The 25,312-nt window shown below is 38.7% G+C and overlaps 1 protein-coding gene across 1 annotated transcript in view; it reads left to right on the top strand.

The window, feature by feature from the left end:
* LOC132832579 (muscarinic acetylcholine receptor M2-like) overlaps positions 1 to 23,655 on the top strand; it is a 33,198-nt gene extending 9,543 nt beyond the window's left edge. Inside the window, exons 2-3 of the mRNA XM_060850670.1 lie at positions 18,218 to 18,282; positions 22,305 to 23,655. Coding sequence (XP_060706653.1) covers positions 18,218 to 18,282; positions 22,305 to 23,655 — 1,416 coding nt within the window. The remainder of the gene's footprint in view (positions 1 to 18,217; positions 18,283 to 22,304) is intronic.
* Positions 23,656 to 25,312: the final 1,657 nt, after the last annotated feature.

Here is a 25,312-nt window from a genome sequence, read left to right as displayed (position 1 = left end):
GATGTGGAGGCGTATGCAAGGTCTTGCCGAAGTGTTCATCCTCATCGAGAATGTGTTGCATCCTGCAAATGACATGGCATAGTTTCTCTGCATCCGGGCAATATGGACAATGAATGATATCCTATCGGTCGCATCCTGTGTCTGTCACCTGAGGAGATCAGTACGGCTTCTTGCTGTGACACGTTGGAACTGGCGATTGATGAGTTCAGCATCGTATCCTTTTGTTATGAAGGCGTCCCTCAGCACCTATAGGTATCCGTCACATTCTTCTTCATCTGAACAGATTTTGTCTATAGGGGATGGCTATTTTAATATTTCCAGGAGAAGCTAAAGAAATGCAGCATTGTGAGGTTATCCTTGAGTTTGTGGTAGAGTGAAGTGTCCATCATTGATGGAGGAGCATATGTCCAAGAATGAGACAGATACTAAAGAGTAGTCCATGGTAAGTCTGATGGTGGGATGAAACTTGTTGATATCACTTTGTAGTAGTTTCTGTGAGTCCTCGCCCGAGGGGGAAAAAAAATCATCAATGTATCTAATGTATAATTCTGGACAAAGGCCCTGTGCAACAAAAGAAGTTTATTGAAACTTGTGCATGAAAGTTTGGTCCCCATGGCTACTCTGTGTGTATGAATGAAGAACTAGTAGCCAAAGGTGACAACATTGCTGTCGAGAATAAGGCGGATGAGTTGTAGGATGGTGCTCTGAGATTGGAAGTTTAATGTATTAAGTACTGAGCTGTTGCCGTGATGTTGTCATCATGACTGATGCTGGTGTACTTTACCAAAAAGTCCATTGTGATGAGGAATGTCCCCAATCCGACTAGTCTATGGATGCTGCGTTTCTTGAAGAAATCTGTAATGTCATGACAGAACCTGACGGTCCCCTGTACAATGGGTTTCAAGGTGCCCTCGACATAGCCAGAGAGATTCTCAAACAAGAATACGTTGCCTGAAAGGATAGGATGTCCAGGTGTGCTGGCTTTGCATATCTTCCGAAGACAATAGCAGTGCCCTATGCGAGAAGTGGGATGAGAGTGTGCACTGAACTCTAAGGGATTGGATCAAAAGTCTTGATCAATCTGTTTGATTCACAAGTGTGTTCTTTGGTCGGATCGATGGGTAGTTACCTATAATGCTCCTGGTTGTTCAGCTAATGGTTCACTTCCTTGCAGCAGTGCTTTTTTAAAACTGACTGATGATGGCTCCTCCTTTATCTGCTAGTTTCATGACACTGTTGCATTTGGTTTTGAGAGCATAGATGGCATTGCATGCAGATCATGTGCTGTTTTGCATTACCTGTGGGTATGGCTGATGAATCTTACATTTACACATTTCGTGAAGGTTTAAGCATTTTGCAAACTAACGGCAAATAAATCTACCACTGCATGGAATGAGAAAAACACCTTTCAATTTCTAACCTTACATCAAGTTACAGTTTGCATTTCAAAGTTCAATTCACGTTTCTTTTATTGTATACTTACAAATGATAGAATGAGTGTTCGCATATTAGCAAGATTCAAAACATCTATGTATTCTGCTTAAAACTCCACGCACTTACAAAACGTGGTACCTGTAATATCAGAGTCCAAAATAAATGCAATATACCCGTGTCCCATTTACAGGTCATGTACAAGTCATGGAGATTGAGTGCTGTAAACGGAAGCACCAAAAGATCCCTTCCCATCATGACTACAACAGACAGTAACCATGAACGTACACCATGCTTTAAAGATTGTAATTTATATCTCCCACAGGCAGATCAGCCCAAGCTTGGCATCTGACTTTGTGGTCAAACACGGAGATGCAGAATTTATCATAACTCCTTTCCAGCTTCTGTCTGTGTGCATTTAAACAGTGGAAAATGAATATAGTTTGGGGTGTAAGTACAGAATCGATGTAATAGGTAAATAACTCAGAAATATACTTATTTGCCAGTGATAAATTATCATTTTTATTAACTTTACTTTGACCAGAAGCGTTAACTACTTTTCGCTTTCTACATAAGTGACCTGACCTGAAAATAATAGAGTTGCAAAATGGCTAAAGGACAACATTGCAGGTAGGTTTTTGGAGATAAGAGCACACCCATCATTAATAATCATTCAATATTGGATGTTAGGCATAACTGAGAGACAGTATACAACTAAAAGAGAGAGTTGCGTATGTAAGATTCTTGAGACTGGAATTGATATAAAGAGCAATATGGTAAAATGGAGGACAAATAACTTAGAAATAATAGAAACGACTGCCGTACAATAAGTCTACATAATGGAGATCAGGAACCATCTCCTTCACCAATATCTTAAACCAGGAAATGCCTGAAGTGTAATTTGTTTTTGTTTCACTCGTTTGAATTTTTCACTCGGTAACACAGATGCTCAGTGATCGCAATGCAGCGCACTTCAATAAAAAATCATTTGAGATGAGAAGGCAGGAGAGGAGGCAAAATGGGAACTGGAGTTGTATTGTTTCGATTGGGAAAGGTTCAGACTCGGGATCCGTTGCTGGTATGTGTTCCTCCAGTAAAACTCAAACTAGAAAAAGATAATTCCGAGCAATGAAGTATCGGGAAAGTCATGATATCATTGGTCGAGGAATGGTGGAGGATGCAGAATAATCTCATGTTTGACCAGAAAATAAAAGGTTTTACTTAATTAGGATTGGCCAAGAGAGGGCAGCAAAGGTTCGTGATTCAATTGTTTATTTCATTGTTGAGTGTTAAGTGTTTTTGCATGAATCCAGTTTAAGTGAGTACAGTTAGCATTATGAGTAGTCATTAATTTAATGAAATACATAAATACGAACAAAATACCGTCATTAAGACAAATCAAAATGGTATGTCTGGTCATGCTTTGCCAGTCCTGAAATGTATAATATCAAGGCAAATACATTTGCTGCAAATGTGTGAATGAAATTTAGTTCTGAGTTGGACACAAAGCATTAGAGTAGTTAAGTCACTTTACTGTTGTGCAGAAAGTTTGGTTACAACCATCAGGACAAGACCCCATCCTTTTGGCAGGATTTGGAGTTTACAATAGCAGTCAGGCAGTTCCAAGTGACCACCCAAGATATGAGTGCAGGATCCCCAATTTTTGTTATTGCCCAAAAGATTTGTGTTTCTTGCAGCTCCAATTTATGAGAATTGGGTTTGTATAATCCACGAGCTAAATCATCACACAATGATATTAGAAGTCATTCCAAACTGGTAAAAGAGAAGCAATGTAATGTTTGTAGGGTACAATAATGTGAAGAAGGTTGAAGCATAGAATTAGAGTAGTGTTATTTTTTAGAAAGTGGCTATTCACCTATTGTATCTCTATCGACTTACAATGAATTTCAGCTTATTGCCTCAACCTGCTTGACTTGTATCACTGCTTATGGACAACATTTAAACAATCATTCAATGCCCTCTTGAGTATTTCAACTGGAGAAATCTTCACTGTTAGTATGTGTGTTTCAAGCCGTAACAACTTACAGTGCATTATATTTTTAAAATTTTTCATCCCAGATTTTAACCTTATGCAAAACAATTTCAAGCTGTGCCCTTTGCTTCTTGATCCTCGAAGGGATGGGGACACTTTCTCCTAATCCATTCTGTTTAGTGCCCTCGTGATTTTTGAAAAGTTCAACCGCATCTTTTCTTAGACTTTTGCTTTCTAGTGAAAACAGACTCAATATCCCGATCCTTTCTCAAAACAGAAGTACCCCATCCCTGGAACTATGATGCATTTTGGAAGATCCAACTGAAGAGCGAATTATACAGTAAATGGAAAAGTCCCATGGGTAATTGGCATACAGAGAGATCTAGGTGTTCAGGTCCATTGTTCCCTGAACGTGGCAAAGCTTGTCAGTGGAGTGGTCAAGAAGGCATATGGCATGCTTTCCTACATTGGAAAGGGTATTTAGTACAAGAGTTGGCAGGCCATCTTACACATGTATTGGACTTTGGTTCAGCCTCATTTGGAATACTGCGTACATTTCTCTTTGTCACATTACCAAAAGGATGTGGATGCTATGGAAAGGGTGCTGAGGAGGTTTATAAGGATGTTGCCTCGCTTGGTGGGCACTAACTATGAAGAGAGGTTGAATAGATTAGGTTTATTTTCATTATAAAGATGGAGGTTGAGAGAGAACCTGATTGAGGTCTGCAAAATCATAAGAGGTGCAGACCAGTTGGATAGTAAGAAGTTTTTTTTTCCCAGAGTGCAGAACTCAATTACTAGGGGTCACGAGTCCAAAGTGAGAGGGGTCACGAGTCCAAAGTGGGAGGGTTCACGAGTTCAAAGTGAGAGGGGAAAGGTTGAGGAGAAATATACGTGAAAAATTCTTTACGCGGAGGGTGGTGGGGTCCTGGAACACATTGCCTGGGGAAATGGTAGAGGTAGGAACAATAGCGCCATTTAAGCTGGCAGGGATCAAAGGGATACAGATCTTCAGAAAATAGGTGGCACGTTTAGATAGAGGATCCGGATCAGCTCAGGCTAGGAGGGCCAAAGGGCCTGTTCCTGCGCTGTAATTTTCTTTGTCTTTTGTTCTGTTTTCATAGTTACAACACAGAGACAGACAACGTAACGAAATCAGTCTTTCTTCATCTGCATTCCCAACAGAGTAAAACCAAAACTGGCAACTCAGTTTTCTACTCTTTAAGCTTACAAAAGCTGATGTGGGAGATTAGACAGATATCGCATCTTCATGCTGTCTCACAAGCAGCTAAACGCACTTCCCAGAAAACGCAGTTCACATTTTGGTCTGGTTTGAATAGACTGATTATCCGTCACAGTGACAAAACCTGCCTACACACCTCCACCCTCATCTCCGTTCAAGCCTCGAAAAAAATCATTCCTCGTCCGTCAGCCATTCATGTGCATTTCCTCTAAACTGATTTATTGCAATCATTATTCTCCATGGGATCTCCTCTACATAGCAGATACTGAATGCAAACTCGAGAACGAATTCAGGGAACATTTATAGTTTGTACGCTCTAATCAACCCCACCTTCCAATTGCCATCCATTTGAACTCGCACTCCTATTCCCGAATGACATGTCCATCCAGGGCTTCTTCTGCCATCATCAGAAGGCATCACGCAAACTGGAGGAAGAACATCTCATCTTCCACCTTAGGAGCTCGAAATCATATGGCCTTAACATACAATTCACCAGCTTCCAAATCTCCTGTCCTATCCCACCTACCCACCCCAGCACCCCGACATCATCCTAGACTAGGCCCTGCTTTTGCACCCCACCCCCTACCTGCCCATCTTCCTGCCCACCTTTCTGATTCACCCTACCCACTGACCAATTAATGCCACCTCCTACCCGCATCTAATTGCGACCATCCCACCCACCTTTCCACAACCCCAACTACCTTGTTTATTTCGCAGCTCAGTTACCTTCCCCTATAAGTTTCTGACCTGAAACTTCGATGCACCTTCTCGTCTGATGCTGCTTGACCTGATGTGGTTTTCCAGTTCCACTCTTTATCCACTCTGACTGTCAAGCGTTTGTAGTTATCACTATCTCTGAGGCCTCAGTTACCAATTAGCATCTGACACTTGCTTGAACATAGCCTGTCTTCCAGACTTGCTGGAACCATTTCCCATGTACTGAACTCATGAACAGAAAATTTCTGACATCTGCTGAAAGACAATACTCCTCGTTGTATCTTGGGAACCCTTTGAATCAAAATACTGCCTGAAAATAAGCTCCAAACATGGCCGCAAAATCAAACAAAAGCTTCTCTGACCTATTCTCTTCCGTTCACCACAAGCTGTTTCACAAAATCCACTGTCATCCTCAGCTCATAATTCACAACATCAAAACGGATGTAGGAATAAAATGAAAAGAATGAAAAATCAGCGAGGATTTTAGAACGATTCTCTTCTGAACTCTCGCAAATGCAGGCTCATTCTTCGATAGTGTGCACTTAAAAATCTACACACTACCCAAGCTAAGGATCAAGTGGTATCTTGCATAAATCGATCGCGTGTTCCGTCCTTTGCACAATGCGCCTGTATCTTTGAAGCCTATAATCCAGTTAGTGGCATTAACGTTTGTGCCTGTACAAATAACTTGAATGCATGTGCACATAAATACCCAAGAGTCTCTGCTCCTTCGCAACTCTTACACAGTACCATTCATCTTATGATGTCACAAGAAGGCTATAACTGCTGCACCTATCTTTCTAAACTCTTTTGTACAAAATATGTACATTGCAATTTTGCAATCTCTGACAGGGCATCTGTTTCAGGAGAAGTTCAAAGTACTTAATTGCCAATGTCTCTGCAAAATTCACTCTCAGTTCCTTCAATATTCTTGAATGCATCTCATCTGGTCCCACTGCCTTATCAATTCAAAATACAGGCACCGTATCTAAAACATCCGCCTCATCAATTTAACACTTTTCTCACGTCCAAGATTCCTCCTTCAGCATTATGGCTAGGAAGATATTCTCTGTGCTATTCTTGAAATTTATTGGATTCATGAGGGAAATCATAGACAACCCCTGACAGGAAATGGAAAAGGTTTCAAAACTGAGGGCAAGTTATAGACAAGGATATAATTTGCAAAGATTAAAAAAAGAGAGAACCAAGAAAAAAACAAGCAAAGGCTCTGCATAAAATTCTGATAACATTCAAAGCAAAACAAGTGCACTGAAATGAATGCTACAATATGATAGCCATTGTTGAATCATAATTCGATTACAACATAGCCTGGGACCTGAATATCCATTGCTGTAGTTTAATATTAGTTGGAGAAAGCAGCTAGGAAAAAAAGTACCGACAATGTAATGAACTAGCGTTTTAGCACAAGCGATTACCGAGTTCAAAAAATCTGGATGTGGAAGCAATCTGGATAGAGAAATAATAAATGCCAGAAGTCCAATCTTGAAGTCATGCACAGGTAGTGCAGAAGTATAAATGCGGGAGAAACACCTAAACTGGAACATTGAACTAGAGACTGTCAGAAAATGTATGGCTATAAACATGTGGGATTTTAAATATCATGCAGACTAGGAAAACATCAGATTGTCAAAGTTTGTGAAGGTAATGAGTCTCCAAAATTGTTCAGGAAATGTTTTCTTTCGACCAATACATTCTGAAGCCAACCAGGTGGAGTTTTTGAAGTCAACTGATTTTTTTTTCATACTCACTAATACTCTACCCTGGCTGATTCACTTCACAATCTTATTCAAAGCGTCTGGATGTTTTTCTTAGCTCCTTCAGCTGGGGTGGGCTTGAGAACTTTGAAATGCACTGTCTCACTGAGAGGCTGCTACTCACCCACAGTCGCACTGTCCCTTTTCTACACATTTCTGAAGGAAAGTGATAGATGCACAGGCATGTTATTGGCAATGGATGACAAATCACAATGCACATCATGTTTGTCCCTGCGAATCACAGCAGTCCATTTTATCTTCATTTTCGTCAAAACAAGTTTTAGAAGTCTTAGTTATGTTGTGCCCAGATGGACACATTCTGATGGAAAGGACATTTCTGTATTTATGGGATAAGATAATATTACTTAACAGCATGGTGGCGAGTCCATATTTCTGGATTCATTACATCTTTGTAGTTGTTATCACTGTTTAGTTTTTAGAATTTGTATGCGAAGGGTTGCTGATATAGTTCCAAATGCAGACCGTGAATGGTTTGAAAGGGAACTTTCAGCTGATTGCCCTACTGGGTATTTGCTGTTCTTGTCCTTCTGGGTGTTAGAATTCGAGATTGACTCTTCAATCTGAATTCTCTGCTGAAGATGAATGAACTATTCCAGCCTTAAATTTTGTGCTAATATATTGTTTCCACATCTTGTTGACGGTGAGATATTTGTGGAGACTCCACCTTCTGTTAATTACTTAATTGTCCATCATCATTCACGACTGGATATGACAAGACTATTAAGATTAACACGATTCATTATTCATGTATTTAATTGAAATATTTCCATAGTTCGCAGCATGGAATGATCAATAGTTGTTCTTTGAGAGCAACATTGATAGTCGAAAAATATCAAACATAAATATTAAAATTCAGCGAATGTACAGTCACAAATGGTCTTGAACATGCCCATCCAAATAGTCCCAACATTGTTACTTTGGTATAGTCACCTCTGGCACTGAGCACAGACTTGTTCCATCATCCAAATTCATTTGCCTTACTTGGGTATTTTTTATGCGCAAATACAGAACTCCCCAGTCCTGCCCCTGTTTTGTCAATGGGAGGAGACTGATAGGAAGGACTGAAGGTTGGACATTGTTTTAGGTGAATCAATAAATTACCTCCAAATAACCCCCAGAAAATAAAATGATACATTCAAGCTCAAGAATTTCAGTGACTACTGATATTTCATTTCAATTAGCATCTTATAAGGTGGAGTGTCAATCCAGAACTGAACAAATCGGTGTCCGAATGTGACACTTTCATTTCTTATTTCCCCATTTTTAAAAATTCTTCTTGCATAATATTTCAGCATTGCCAAATTGGTCAGTATTGTTATGACTCTAAAATTCAAATCCATTTGAATCGAGACATTTTCTGGCTCATTTCAGAGGGCAGTTGAAAGCTAACCATCTTAAAGCATACTTAAATTCACAAGCCATTCAGACAAAAGAAGATGATAGACGTTTTGACTATAGATGGACAGGGAATAAATAGATTCCGTTGCCACAAACCAATTCCACATCAGCACTGAGGGTATTTTTCCAGCTAACAGTAATAATATGCTCTCATACTAATGACATGAGTCGAGTCTAACCGCATGTATTTGATTCGTGAGCTGAAAATGCTGAAACTTCCTCTGGCACCCTTTCACTTTAATTAACTAGTTGATTAAATTAATAATGGATGTAATCGGATATTTCACTGCACTTTTGAATTGCTCTCGAAACTTGGATTGAGTTATTCCATAAATAAATGTGTTTGTGCAACAACTTAATTCCACCAGCATAATCCCAATTTCTCTAAATATATAAGAAAAATCACTGTAATATTTGGTATTAATTCCTGTAATGATACAATATAAGAAGTTGATAAGATATAAAAGCCACAGAAGAATGAAGCTGCCGGATATTGTGAAGAGTAAAATTACAGACTTCCTTCTTTTCTCCATTTCTGTGTCACTGCTATTCTCTTCCTTGCTCTTACCCTTTAGTGCCTTACGCACTCGACTGGCAACTACAATATATCTGACTGTAATCGCATTGAACAATATAACAAAAGCACAAGGGAGCAATGGTGTCAAAATCTTGTTAAAGCAGTCAAAAGCTACCCATGCAGGATCAGTATAGTAACTTTGCTTTAAATAACAGAACCAGGGAACATTGTTAATTATCTCTCCAGGTTCAAAAGTGAAATAAGTCGATATGCATTTTAAACTGAGTAGAACATACGTTGTTGTAAGAACTACAGATGCAGTTTTCTTGGTGCAGTATTTAATGCTGAACTTTTGGAAACAGATGGCCACCATTCGATCAAAGGAGAAAGTGACAGTGAACCATACAGAACATTCTCCAGATGCATGGAGTAGGACCATAACAACACTACACACAGGTGTGATATCTAGGAAGGATCCTGGGAAATAATAGGAGAAGATGCGTAGCACGATGACCGCAGTGACAATGAACAGCATATCTGCCATTGCCATGGCCACGAGATAGCGAGTAGTGCAGGTGGAGAGTCCAGACTTTCCCCGTGACAGGATCATGACAGCCAGTAAATTAACTGTAAAAATACAAGAGAAGGCAGTGAAGACTGTAACTTAATGATTATCTTTCTCGTTTTCTCAAATCTACAAGATAAAACTAAAGAGAGAGGGGGTAGAGAATATCCTAAATAAATGAATTATACTGTATTCCTGATAACCTAATAAAAATGAAATAGTTGAAAAAAGTGACATTAGAATGGCTGATTAATTTCAATGGATCTAAGTATGGAGTGCTGCATTTTGATTGAAAACAAAGTATAATAATATAATTAAGGAGTTTGGATCATTCATGAACTTGTTGAACTTCAGAGCACAATCAAGGGGTGAAACAGTCTACCCCTGTTCTTATTGTATAGTGGTTTTAAAGTATTTCTAAATATACTTTGCAAAATAAGCAGCCGAATGTGTTCGTTGAATTACTCTAAGAATTATTCAAAGTTAAATTGCAGGATATCATGGTAATAAACATGTAAATTACCTGAAGCTCTTCTATCAAACTGATCTCACCATATCATATTTTACTTTGGCTATATCAAATTTGCTCATTACGTGCTTCTCTTGTCCACTTGTAGCAAAAGTAATCTTGAAGAAATGAAGAGACTGCTTGCATTTTGAACATTGTGAGATTACGACTGAGATAGATATACAGCATATGTTGTTATTAATTCTTTACCAATACTGTTATTGTAGCCTTCCATCTAACATCCGCATAATGAAAACTCGACATGTTTGTTCACCACTTATCAAGTTTCACCTTCCACATTTCATTGAGCTGAGGATAAAGTTTGACATAGGTTCAACATACAAATGCATGGATTTATAATTACGAATATCTATAAGTTTAATCATGTATCAAATGGATGTTACAATAATTGCAGGTAAATACGAAGCCTTTACCATAGACATAATAAAATTCAGCTTTTCATAACCACATGTTCGAAGCAATTCAGTGCATGAAGTGGAATGAGCAGCGATTTGGCATCATGATAGTCTGATTAACAGGCATCATTGCACAAGGGGTTGAGCAAAGTAATCATCTTTCCCCGTTTTGTCACCTGTCAGCAAATATTTGACATATATTTATGCTTGAACAGTTCAATGGGAAAGCAGAGCAACATTTACATATTCCACTTAATGCATCATGAATAAATATCACGGTTTAAAGCAAATAACTTCCTTTCTGACTATAAATACACTTGGAATAAAATGGATAGCTTCGTGGATTTAAGAGCTTACTCACTGACATATGTCATAAATTTGCAGAATTATTTTCCGTGTCATACTGACCCACATCTAATACATTTCGACAGTGAATGACACTCGCATTAATATATGGTCACTGAATTCATGTGTCACCCAGTAGTCGTGATGTGGAGGAGCCGGTGTCGGACTGGAGGGAACAAAGCCAAATTTCATACAACACCAAGGTAAATTCCAATAGGTTTATTCGGAAGCATGAGGGAGGGATGCTCCTTCATCTGGTAGTTGTGAAGTATAAGGTCATAAGACACAAAATTTATAGCAAAAGATTACGGTGTCATGCCACTGAAATAACATATTGAACAAACCTGGAATGTTAAGTCCAGGTTTGCTCAATATATCATTTCATTTTCATGACACTGTATTCCTTTGCTCCAAAGCCTGTGTCTTGTGATCTTATACTCCACAACCACCTGCTGAAGGAGCCACGCTCTGAAAGCTTGTGTTTCCAAATAAACCTTTTGGACTATAATTGATGTTGTGCAATTTTTAACTTTGTCCACACAGCAGTCAAATAAACCAGCCCACGAAAAGGAACAATTTGGTGATAATGCGAGCTTGGTTTCAAAAAGATATTTTCCCCCATTCTTTCTTATTCAATCCTTCATGTGACATGGAAATCACGAACAAGACCAACATTAGTTGGTTCTTGGCCCACGAATTGACTAGCATTTGCACCAATCTCAGCAACCAGATAATAGACAGTGACATTGTTATCAGTTTCAAATCAAAGTTAACTGAGACGAAATAAAAATAACAAATTTGCTTCCCGAGATGACAGTAGTCGATCCGTTGGTTTCTTTTTTAGAAATTCAATGGTAATTTTGTTGTCATCATTATGGTGACAAGAATCATTGTTTTTGCTGGAATTGAAATATCCCTGTTCTATGATAGGATCTTAACCAAAAACTGGCCAGAGTTGTCGAGAAAAAAATCTATTGACATTAGGGAATGACAGGAGTACTGCCCAAGCCAGCAACAGTTTGCACAAACAAAAACAACAAAGTAGAATTATGCCAAAGCCTCCCTGGTTAAAAGTAATAGAACAAAATAACAAATATATTTGAATTAATGAAATTGAAATATCGGATCCAGAATTAACTGTGATCACGAAGGAGAGCATGTAACATTCTCAATAAAATAGTAAAACAAAAGACCAGTTTACATATAGATTTCAGTCACGTACCTGGGACACCAATGGCAGCAATAAGCACATAGTACATTTTACGGACGCTGTGAAATGATTCCATTCTTTCCTGTATGAGTTGATCTGCTCCTTCGAACTCGAGAACAATAACTATGGATAATGGTTTATATACAAGATTGGATATATCATTTGTTGTCGTTCCATGGGGACATTGCGATGACAACATACTTCGTGATTTCTTTTCAACTCCATCAAAACTGTAAATATTACAATAGCCAAGTAAAATGTTTGTTGTCTCAGGATATAATTATTGTTATGATTGAATTAGAAGCAATGACGATTGAACAATTTAATTGTATAGTTAAATTAATTAAAATCATAATCAAGAAGCTCCCAGAAATCCTGTTGAGCATTCAAACACCATCAGGTCCACGTATAGGTTTTATGTTGCTTTTCTCAACCCTGCATTCAGCAATTACATTGTCAATATTAACCCTTTTCTAAGAAATATTCTATTGCATTTAAGAATAACGTTGTTAAATTTGGTCATTAAACTAAGTAACCTGTGTCAAAAAAATGAAACTGCCACAGTTGCTCACACGAATAGTGTACCAGAAAGAAATACAGCACTGAAAAGTTGTCTAACTCTACTACTACCCTGACCCTCATTGATTTCCACTAGCGCACATAACGTAATACCAATTAAACAGTGAATTGATGTAGGGAAATCACTCTCAAAGTGCTGTTTCTGTAGTCATGTTGAAGATGTCACTACACGGTTCCTGTAGTGCGCCAGTAGTTTCCCAACCTCTGATACAGAAGGTGCAGGTTCAATTCCCACCTGTTCCAGACATGTATAATGACAACACTCAATAAACCAATTCTTGCTGTGTAATGGAAACGTGACAGTTGTTCCAAGTGCAGTGAGAGGCCCAAACCATCAATGAGATTATCAGCAGAGCTTTTTTATAGTGATCTTAGCCCAGTGATAAATGTCCACCACAGAGCTACAGGGGAAGCGTACACTGTGCCGCATGGCCCTCTGATTTTTTTTTGTACATTTCATGGATCAAATGTGAACACGTTTTAATATCAGTTATAAATATACCTGCATTTCAACTAACGACAATTTGTCGAAATGCGGAAAAACGTCAGGAGCACTTCAAAGAATGAATGATTAGACATATTTTGACAGGAACGAAATATGGAATTATCAGGGCAGATGACCAAAAAAAGTTAACTGGAACATAAATGTTGAATGATATTTCAAAGATGAATTCAGATACAGAAAGTGTTAGAGAAAGAGTTCCAAATTTTACAGATATGCCACTGAGGATCCGTCTGGCTCTTCCAGAGAGATGAAACAAAGTGCAACGAAATGGGAGGGGTGGATGTGAGTCGAATGTGAAAAAACCTGAACTAGAGAAACATTTTATATCATAAAAAAATTGGATACTTTTAGAGAGCGACTAGTTTATGGACTGAAGTTTTTAATGCTTTAGTTCAGAGAAAAGAAGAGAACTGCAGCAGTAGAAGACTCATAGATGTTTCAAAATTAGTGCTTGATGGAGAATATGGCCTGAGATTGGAATGTTTTAGTGCCATCGGGTGGTTCATTATGGGAGTATGGAGACGTTCAGAGGTTTGAGCATATTACAGAAATAGCGAAGATCATAAGGTTGTAGGCTGATCCAGTGGTAATAAATTTGTAGCTTCTGATCAGGTTAAAGATATAGAAAGTGCAGTAGATGATAGACTTGTAAATATATATATTGGAGAAATTAATTGGTTCAAGAAGGTAGTGAAGTATGCATAGAAATAAGGTAATATATAGTGTGTATAGTTGAATTATACCACAGAAATATGGAGTTTTGTAGAGAATATACCAGTTGCCAGAAGTTACAAGGATGATGAGGGACAATAAATTGTGGGAATTTCCAGTGGTAGAGGTGTGCGAAGAGATTGAAGGAAACTATAGAGATAATGACATGCAGGTTCAATATTAGGTTACTATGATACAGAATCCTTCTGGAAGATGAGAACCTTTCAGAAGTTGGAACGTTTGTCAAGGCTGGTGAAGTGCACAGAATTAACGAGAGTTGCCCAATGTTACATAAACTGGAAGGCATATAAGGCTGCCCCTGTTGCCGAGAGATGATTTTTTTTTTTCAGACCTATCGAACGTTACAGAGAAAAGAAAGACTGCAGAAACTTCACGAAGTTATCAGGATACTGTGAGAAGTAGTTTTTATGGAGTTTATGCAGACAGATATGTTTTTTGTACTGATAAAAACGATGCAGTGATAGGGAGGGGTAAAATTGAGGCGGTATGCAGAAGTTAGTTCCTAAACTTTTTTTCTTTTGTGCTTCCTCAACATTTCGAATTCATTAACAGTATCAATTATAATGCCACCACTGCCTTTCCATCCTCTGAACTACTAGTCAGGATCTATTCTATGCTGCAAGTTTCGTTTAAGTCCACTCCAGAACCGTAGCAAACCTATCCACGAAGTTGCATTCTTCTTCAGATGTATCGCCTCTTATTTATACTCTCACTTCCCCTAGAAACGATCCGGATGCTTCAGTAACCTAAAAACCTGCTTCTTGAACAATCTCTCTAGGCACACATTCATCTGTTCTATCTTTCTATTCCTGCACTCAGTGCTGTTGCTTCTGAACACCTGTTTTTCAATTCCCTCAGCTTGTTTGCAGTCACATTTTTTTTAATCTTTCTTCCTATGTCAGTGACCTAACATGGATCTCGTCCACTGGATGTCCACCCTCCTCCTTCAGAATGCACTGCCACCTGTTCGATGACATTGTTCACTATCCTAATCCAGGAGACAATACTACTATCCTGGATTGATGGCGACAGAAACCCCTGTCTACTGCTCTCATTAATGAATCCCGCTCATGCACACGTTTTTCCCGAGTCCCGAAAGACCTAGATCATCCACAGAGCTGAGGTCTTGGCTCTGGCTTGTCTACTCAGAGGAGCAGCCACTGCCATACTTTTTCAAAGGCGATAAAAAGCTTGTCAGCAAGAGTCACAAGTAGGATTCCTTTAATACTAACCCATCACTGTCTTCTGACTAGTGTTCACCCACTTCCTCTCACTCTGCATTTTCTTAAATTGTGGCTGACCACCTCCAAACACTTACTTTCCACCCGTGTCTCAGTCCAGGTCGTGCCTCTGATTGCTGGCCATCTTCTGAAACCTGGAGGTGGAGTTACTCAGACTGAAATGCACCTTCTAACTATCTGGATTTCTTATATACTTGCAAGATGAGCAAAATTAAACTCTGAGTTCCCCAAGTATAACTTAATTGAGAGTATATGAACTGAACCTTTTAATGCGTCCTACTTAATTCTAGACTTGGAACAATCTTAATGTTGCGTATATCTGACAAATCTGAAAATGTGTTGCTGGAAAAGTGCAGCAGGTCAGGCAGCATCCAAGGAGCAGGAGAATCGACATTTCGGGCATGAGCCCTTCTTCAGGAATGAAGAAGGGCTCATGCCCGAAACGTCGATTCTCCTGCTCCTTTGATGCTGCCTGACCTGCTGCGCTTTTCCAGCAACACATTTTCAGCTCTGATCTCCAGCATCTGCAGTCCTCACTTTCTCCTAAATCTGACAAATAACCAGAACAAGACAATTCTATCAACTGAAGGAATTGAGTTGTGATATTTTTTAAATTATGATCCTTGTTAAATTTTGAAGCTGTATACTCCCAAATTCCAGGCTGCTGCTCTATATTTGGGACATCCTCTCTTTACTTGCAACTTTCAAAATCTCTGCCTCCGCACTTTGGTCTCCAATGTTCCTCAAGTGGCCTACCCTTCTTCTTTATTTAGATCCACAACTCGAAACCCACCCCCCACGATGCAGACTGACTGCCACAGAGTGCTCATTTGGACCGCTTCTCTGGATTCAGGAACATATTCAGCCTTGTCAACCTGAGGCCCAAAGCCAAACTTGATCAATTCCTCATCTCAATGAAGCCAAACTAACAGTCCACATCAAAGAAACACGTGGAGATGCAAACAGATGGAGCACTCTGACCTTTAAATATTTCAATCATCAGCATCAGAGACACTGTTGTCATGGGGTTAACGTAGTCATGTTGCTATCCATCCATAGTGACAGAGCGATTCTGGTTGATGTTGCTAGCATGAAGTATTTAGGCTTTACATGCAAAAATTACCTTTTTTAAATTCTGACATCATAATGTACATTGCAAGAGCAAAAGTGTTATATGCAAGCTGAGTCACATAGTATGCACTAACAATAAGCTGACTTGAGAATCGCATCTCTTAAGAGCAACATCTCTCAGTTCTCAGTGTTCTCCATGCAGTAGTGACACAAGGATAACATTCATATGAGAGGAAAAACCACTAAAGAATTTTCTGATTCTTTGCCTCAGTCAAATCCTCAAATACTCATGATAGAACAACATCATTGACTCAGAGGCTTACGCCAGTAACCATCAATTGCTAAGTCAAAGATACCTGGACACTGTCTATTTGGAGAGATTTTGTGTACACGAGCAGATATAGAAAGATAAGGTGGCTCAGGAGAACCACCTGGGAAAATAAACATCAGTGATTCGTTCACTTCCTCAAGACCCTGTGTTCCTCCAAAACAAATGTGGCAGGGAACAGAATGGGATGCCTGACCAGGCGATTTTAAACACAACTTCAAACCAAAGTTTTGAGACAAAAAAGGAAAACGGATAATATATTTCGGTCTGGTTTCTTTTTCACCTCGATGAGGCAACTGACGTTCATGATTATGAATGATACACTTTTCATACGCAGTCAGTATACATGCTATGTTTATAGTGCACTTCTGGTGCAGTATTAGTAACCCGTGCAGTTAGTAACACTGACTGAAAAACCCACATTCAAATCTCACTGCTCCAGCGATGTTACATCTGTTAACAGATTGATTTTGTAAATGCCATGATAATCAAATGGTTGAATTGGCATATGTTACCTGGATCTGTATTTGTTTTTTTTCACAGTGACTGCAACACTAGTCTCTATAGAATTAAACCGTGCCACTGGGACTTTTCCTTTTTTATTAATAAGAGATCGCTTTCAAGGTGATATATCGCTTACTGGAACAGGGAGCAACAGCTCCAATCCAAGAATCACTGGCATCTCGACAAGAGTGGACCAGTGGAAGACAATTTGTATCATAGTCGCGTAGAAAGGCTTTATTGCACAATCGTCGCAGTCATTGGCGTTCCTGGTGAGTCTGTATCTCCTCATACGTTTTGTCTTTTCGATTACTGATTCCAGAATTGTAATTCAGCAGATGCAAATATTTTGATTTTTTGCACAAAGTCCGTTCCTTCTGTGAATAATAATGTTTTAAAATGACTTAACTTTATTTCTGCACAGCGATCTGTTCCTTCTGAATCCAATTAATAGCATCTGCCCATAGTCACCATATATCTTCATGGGGCGGCACGGTGCCTCAGCAGTTAGCACTGCTGTCTCACAGTACCAGGGACCCAGGTTAAATTCCAGCCTTGGGTGACTGTCTTTGTGGAGTTTGCACATTCTCCCCTTGGCTACGTGAGTTTGCTCCGGTTTCCTCACACAGTCGCAACGATGTGCCAGGTGAATTGGCCATGCTAAATTGCCCGTATTGTTAGGCGCATTAGTCAGAGGGAAATGGGACTGGGTGGCTGATTCTTTGGAGAGTCGGTGTGGACCTGTTGGCCCGAAGGGCCTGTTTCCACACTGTAGGGATTCTAATAATCATTCCTTCTCGAGATTAAAGAAGGTTTCTGATAGTCCATCACAAATCGAAATCAGAAGCTATACTCTAATAGATGTGTGGAATAATTCTGAGCATTAGATACCTGATCCGACAGAGAAATAAAAGATAAATGTTGTAATCTTTTGCTATAACGACTCAGAAACTGGTACCAGTGTTACAGTTCACTTTCTTCCATTTGGATTTCGCACCAATCGTTCACTTTCCACATGGTGTGACGTTAGAAGAAGGATGAATTATCTTTCATAAATCAGGCAATGCGTTCCATTCATTTTCTAATGACCGTTTCGAATCATTGCTTCAATATCATTCAAGTTTACGTTTCTTTCACCTCTGAATAACTCTGTCAGTCGGGCCCATAATAACGTTGCAACAACTCACTCTCACCTTCACTAAGGATGTTTCCTTTCCCATTGTAATATTTGCTCCAACAATCAGTTAATCTTCCTCGAACATGAAATAAAATACTTGACTGAAATCAACGTTAATCTCATGGTTTACACACTACTAACGTGCATGTGCGACTTTATCTTACCGTTTCCTTATTGGTTTACTGAGTGATAGTTACTGTCTCCAACAGACAATGTAGCCACAAGTATAGCAACATTTATTTCAGGTTGGCGTGTCTCCTGAGAGATAGCGTGGAAACAGGTTTTAGTCAGATCTTATGATGTCAATCAATATATGACCTTCAACGGATGAACAAGTCAGTTCCAGGAAGATAATGCATAGGACAAATGTGACTCATGATCCTTACTCTCAAAATAGTGCGCAGATCTGCTTTCAGGTCAGAGATCTGATTTGCAGGGTCCGAAATCGCATGTAAAAGAAGGAGAGACATTAATGATCTCCCACTGCAGGCATTTTACTCCCCTGCACAATTTCTTAACACTAATCCCATCAAAGTACCAGTCAGCCGTCCAGCCTCATTGTGGACGAGTGAACCCATGTCAGCGCTCGTAAGAAAAGAATCGCCAGCTGCTAGCCGAAAACGGCCCTAAAAATTGATAAACTGATATTGTCCCTGTGAGTGAATGAGTGCGCCCAAAGTGTGACATCATGGGATAATTCGTTCACAAACTAAAGTTTCAATTGGTCAAACAATCCACGTAGAGAGATAAATTGTGGAAGTCAGAAATGATTGCACACACAGGCAATGATGAGAAGTAGAAGCACTTTACATTACGGAGGTAAAATTGATTTGAAAAAGGAACATGGTCAGCAATCCCTCTATTAACGCCATCTGTAGGCTCTTAATGCTCAGCTTCCTTGTGCAGTAGCTGTCGTAATTAACGATTTTAAACGTGTTACAACGTTACATTATTTTCATAAAGTACAACATGATCACCTAGTTAGAGAAATTAATGAGAAGCCTGTATGATTACTATCAAGAAAGCTTGGTGACAAATTCCATACGGGATTTGAAGCAGAGTCCAGTGGTGATATAGGTTATTTTGCAGTTTGGAAGGAACTTCTATAATTATGTCTACAAGAGTTATTTATTCTGATGCTATCCTTTCTGAATGCATTACTGGCCGGCAGTTTTCTCAAAAAAGAACATTTAATGCTAATAGAGATTTGATAGTTATGCTTAATTAAAAAAAAATTGTAACATCAGGGTTGACAGATAAAATGAGCAACAACTTGGCTGATTAATAGACATGGATGTAAAATTAATGCATTCTTTTTGGAACAATGAGCAAAAGCAAAATAAATTAAATGAAACTGTCAGACATTAACAATATAGACTAATTTAAACTCTTGGACGTCAGCTACAGAAACCCATGCTTGGATGTGGAGGAACAGCTGCCCACCAGCTCCATGTGAATAGTAACTGAAAGTTGATGCGTTTCTCTGGAAAAAGGTACATTGTGTCGAATCTTTCTTGTTATTCACACACCACGCCATCTTGCAGCAATACTAATCTCAGGAGAACTATCACTTTCACTGAATGAAAAGAGAGTGGTGTTCAACTGTCAAATGGACGGTGCTTCATGGAGGAGGTGCCAAATGCTATGCATCTGTTCATGATTATTGACAATTAATTGGCAGAACATTTCACAAAAGTCAACCTGTCAAGTTGTCTCTACTCTGGAAAAATTAATTTGTTTATTTGCCATTCAAAAAAATGAAGCATGTTATCTACATGGGGAGAAATTGCTGTAGACTTCTGATGTGCAGTGTGGTCTGGGTTTTTCATTCTTGAATCGCCAATGTCAAAGTGCAGGTACAAGAAGCAATTTGGAAAACTATTGCAAATTTATAATTGATGAAGAGGTTCGTACAATGCAAAATTAAAACAGTAAATTTGAGTTCTGCCAGGCATTGTTGCAACTGCATCTGACGTGTAGTGCATAACGTTTCTCACCATCTTAACAAAAGTCAGTCAAATATGTTGGAGAATAGTCTAAGAAGGATCGCTAGAACAATATCTGATATAAGGCAGGGACGTATGAAGTGGGTTGTCTTATGAGGAAAGATTGTACAGGCTAGAACTACATCCACTGAATTTTAGTGTCCACGTCTTTGAAACTAAAAATATAATTTCCATTCTGTACCTCCCCACAGGCAGACACATACGTGCAAACACACAGACACTCACAGATGTACACACACACGCACACACACGCACACGCATACACCAGTACTCACATGCGCACTCAATCATATCTTATTTGTGTCTGGTTCACTTTGGTCTTCACTCGCTGGACCAATTTTCTCCTTTCTAGACCTTCACTTACACACTTTCTACATCATTCTATCCTTTGACTACCACGAATAAACCCGTTTGTCTTTGGCTTGAAGAACGCTTGCAATCTGGTCCTCATGTCACCCCTTTACATGGCTAATTTTATTTTATGTGTCTAAAATATTTTTAAAAAACAGTTTTTTTTTCCAACTACTTTCGCTTTTGAACATTATGTCTGGCTCAACGTTTTTACACCATTTCAATCTCCAGAGATCCTGCCTGAACAGTTGAGTTTCTCCCACACTTCCTGTTTTCGTTTTGTTTCAGAATTACAACATCAGCTGAATGATGATTTTAATTAAGGTCCTGCCGGTTCTTGACAGATAGATGTACAGAGAATCTTTTATTTTACTTAAGAACCCAGACCTAAAGAAAATTGTTTAAAATTTACGAATCACCCATTGAATACAGAAATGCAGTGATCTTAGCTTTCTCTTCAAGGAACATAAGGTTTTCCAACTCACTTCCTGATTCGGCAGGGGAAACAGAGAACTTCTAATATCAAAGCACGAACACCTTTTTATGTGAAGCATATCTGTAAAGGTTTACCGGTGGTAGTCAGACATCCACAAAGGATCAGCCATGTTATTATTGAATGGCAGAGCAGGATTAATAGGCTGAGTGCCCTACTCCAGCCACAATTTGTATTTTCTGTGCCTTAGAAAATGTAACAGAGAATTCGAGTCAGCCATTGTGATATTTCTAAGAAACACTTTTTAAGTGTCCTCTGGTAACACGTCATTCTGCAAAGAAATTATGTCATGTTTTAAATTTTCAGTTAAAGTTTCAACATGTCAATTGATACACTGCATTCACTTTTCTTTGCAAAAGATGGAAATCCCAAAACATCTTATCTTGCATCTATTCATCATCTCTTCTGGTTCTAATACTGCTTGTTTATGTATATCCTCTGTATCCTCCTTAATGCAATTGCATTGTTTCTATAATGAACATGCTCCTCAAATTGTGGCAGAACTAATGATTTATGCAATTCCAGCTTAACCTTCCTGCTCTTATAATCTGTACCTCAGATGATAAATACGAAGTGTGTGCATGTATGTTTTAATTCTTTTTAAATCTTCATTGCCACATTAAGTTGGGGCAGACAAGGATGTTGGGATCAAATCAGTTCATGAGCAATCGAAGGCCCCTTCAAATTCCTTTAGGCCAGTGTTGCTTTGCCACAAAAGGAAAATGTGCAAATTATCTTCTTAAATATGGCCTATAAAATTAAGCTCAAAATGGATCACGAAGCTGCCATCACCTATTTTAAAATGCCAGTTTTTAATCACCTGCCAACTTCTTGTATATCTGTCTTATATCCAACTCTTTGCAACATACAACTGAAAGTGAGCTGCAATTACTGAACGTTGTGGAATCACGCATGTAATAGAACACTATATAAACACGAAATCCTTACATATTATAAGACCACTTTTTAAAAGGCGTTCCTGATTGAACTTTAATTCGTAAAAATGCTGTTTCTTTAACTGCAAAATATTTAAAATTTGTTTCCTAATCCTTTCCTTTTCTCTTCTGTGTTTATGCTTTCTAAGTACTAGATACACAACAGAGCAGACTTATGGCAAGTGGAACAAGAGCAAATCAATCTCTCATCAATTTAACAGACTTGTCTGGCACTGTCGGATGGTGGCCTTACAAAATGGTTGAAGTGATCTGCATTGTGATTGCGACAGGAACATTAAGCTTGGTGACCATCATTGGAAACATTCTGGTCATAGTTTCTATCAAAGTAAACAGACAATTACGAACTATTAACAACTATTTTATTTTCAGCTTAGCCTGTGCTGATTTGATCATTGGTGTATTGTCTATAAATCTATACACCATTTACACTGTCAATGGATACTGGCCTTTGGGTCCAGTGGTATGTGATTTATGGCTTACTGTAGACTATGTCGTCAGTAACGCTTCTGCCACGAACCTCCTTATCATCAGCTTTGACCGCTACTTCAGTGTGACAAAGCCCATTTTTTACCCAGTGAAAAGAACCACTAAGATGGCAGGGATAATGATTGCAGCTGTTTGGATGTTGTCTTTTCTACTGTGGGCTCCTGCCATTCTCTTCTGGCAGTTCATTGTGGGGGAACGGATTGTCTTAGACGATGAGTGTTATGTGCAGTTCTTCTCAAATCCAGGTATAACTTTTGGTACTGCCATAGTTGCTTTCTATATCCCGGTTACCATAATGACAATTTTGTATGTGCTTATATCTCGGGCCAGCAAGAGTCGAATGAAGGACGATAGAAATGAATCTGAGTCATGTAAGGCCACTGTTTCTCCCAGTCTAGTGAATGACAAATTAATGAAACCAAATAATAGAAAAACAGCAAAGATTCTTGTTCAGTTGCCAGAGGTCAAAACGGAACCTGGCATAATAAATAATGAAACATCAGGTGTTGGTTGGGATCAAGGAGTAGAGGAGGTATTTCCCAGAGAGGCTGGCTTCCTCACCCTGGCATCATCAAATGTGAACAAAGAAGGTGCTACACAAACATATACCAACGGCTTAACTGCACTCCACTATTTCAGGTCACATAACTTGAAACTCTCTTCAATAAATATTTTCAGCAAATTTCAAAAGAATGATACCTGTGGCATCACAGTGCGAGAAGCATCAGGTACCAACAACGGAAATGGAAATATCAGAATGATCAGAACAAGAGATGACGTTGTTAAGGTGACCAGAGGACATGTTAAGAGGGCAAAGGGTGCGGTATTACGAGAAAAGAAGGTGACAAGAACCATCCTGGCTATTCTTCTGGCCTTTATAATTACAGCAAGTCCATACAATGTCATTGTTCTCATAGATACCTTCTGCCCAATGTGTGTCCCCAGCACCGTTTGGAACATAGGATACTGGCTCTGTTATATCAATAGTACTCTAAATCCTGCCTGCTATGCACTGAGCAATATGACCTTCAGGAAAACGTTCAAGCATCTTCTACTGTGTCAGTGTAGGAATATAAGTTCTACAAACTAAGACGACAGTAATAATCACAATATAAGAAACACATCCTTAGGTTGCTTCAACAATGCAAGTAAATTAGAAGCTCGCTTGGAAAGATCATAAGTCATGCACAGATGTTTATATGTCATATTGTCAACAGATTTGAATTATATAGATCGAAATGGTTATGTCTGTTGTGAAAAAAGTTAATATTTCATGTCAGAGAATATATTTGAATAAACTGAAATGTCTTTGCCTGATGTTGCCCTTCATTGCATATCGTGTAAGATGTTTGTGTTGAAGAATGTTCGATTTGCAATCTTATTCAATAAAAAGTACATTCAACTGAGCTTCTAGGGTGTTGTCTCAAGGCGAGTTCTTGTTGTTTATTTTCATTGGCTTTGATGTCTTGCTTATGGATTAGAATGATATTAAAATTGCAGAGGTCGATTTCCTTTCTGACTGGTGCAGTTCCTGGATTACGTCTGTACTTCACATGAAGATGTCAACTGCAACTAAATTTAGTACAGATGCGATTCTGTCACTAGAGAAGGTAATGAATCTTCCTTTAATTGGGTCAAATTAGGCAAAGCACATCCTGATTCTGATGTGCAACAAGTCCATTTAAAATGCTGAGATAGCAAATCATTCATACTTTGGAAAGACAAATTTGAAGGAAAAGAAAGGTTCTATTTTAAACATCACTTAGTTCTCCTGATCATCTCAAACTTTGCAATCAAATCTCTTGCTGATGAAAATGTAGCACATTTCTTCATCAAATGATCTTCCTATGTGTATCAGCATTAAATTCTCTCTCCAAATTATTCAGACTGAAGCAATCTTGAGTTCAATCCACACAGAACATGATGCAATTCAAAAATTGTGCTTAATTAGAATCGACACCAATGCAGCCACGTCTCTATTTGTGGTCCAGAGCCTTTTGTAATGAAAAATAATGAGTTAGCTAAGCATGTTGTTGGAGATTTTTTTTTCCATATAGCCTGCTCTTTGACTCGATCTGTTTGGCTCAGTAAGTCAGCTGATGAAAGAAACACTTCGGTTCTGATTTTTTTTAGGATTAGCTACTGATCATTACACAAGAGGTGCACTGTTTTCACCTTTTACAACGTGCAAAACACAAGTATCTACCACCTGTAAAGTAAATACAAAAAATTCACAGTGCAATAAGTAGAACTCAACATCTTTGGGGACTGATTCTAATCAAACTATCATTAAGAATGCACTTGGTCAACCTAGAACTCACTGTATATGCGTTTAATACTTGGAGACATGTTAGTGTTCGTTTTCAGTTTCCGTCATAACCAGTGATACTTCTTATGGTATGTAATATTTTTAGTTGTGGCTCATGTAAACTAATTGATGAAAAACTTTCCACACAAATGAACATGAAGTCATACATTTACCAATGGGAACAAAATATTGTCATGAACCACGTTTCATGAGTGTGTTGACCTTATTCTCAAACTCTGCATCTCACGAGAATTCTGAACAAAACCAAAATGGTGCAGGTGCTGGAAAAATGAAATAAAGTAACAAGAAAAGCAAGAGTTGAGGGGGGTAATGCTCTACAGCTGTGACACGTTAAGTGAAGACAGAAGCATACTTATTAGGTTAAAATGTTCCCATCCTATTCGTGGCAAAACAAGTGGAATAGAAAATTTCAGGAAAA

The sequence above is a fragment of the Hemiscyllium ocellatum genome, chromosome 35 (genome assembly GCF_020745735.1).
Source record: "Hemiscyllium ocellatum isolate sHemOce1 chromosome 35, sHemOce1.pat.X.cur, whole genome shotgun sequence".
Taxonomy (NCBI): Eukaryota; Metazoa; Chordata; class Chondrichthyes; order Orectolobiformes; family Hemiscylliidae; genus Hemiscyllium; species Hemiscyllium ocellatum.
This window is presented reverse-complemented; position numbering and strand designations above follow the sequence as displayed.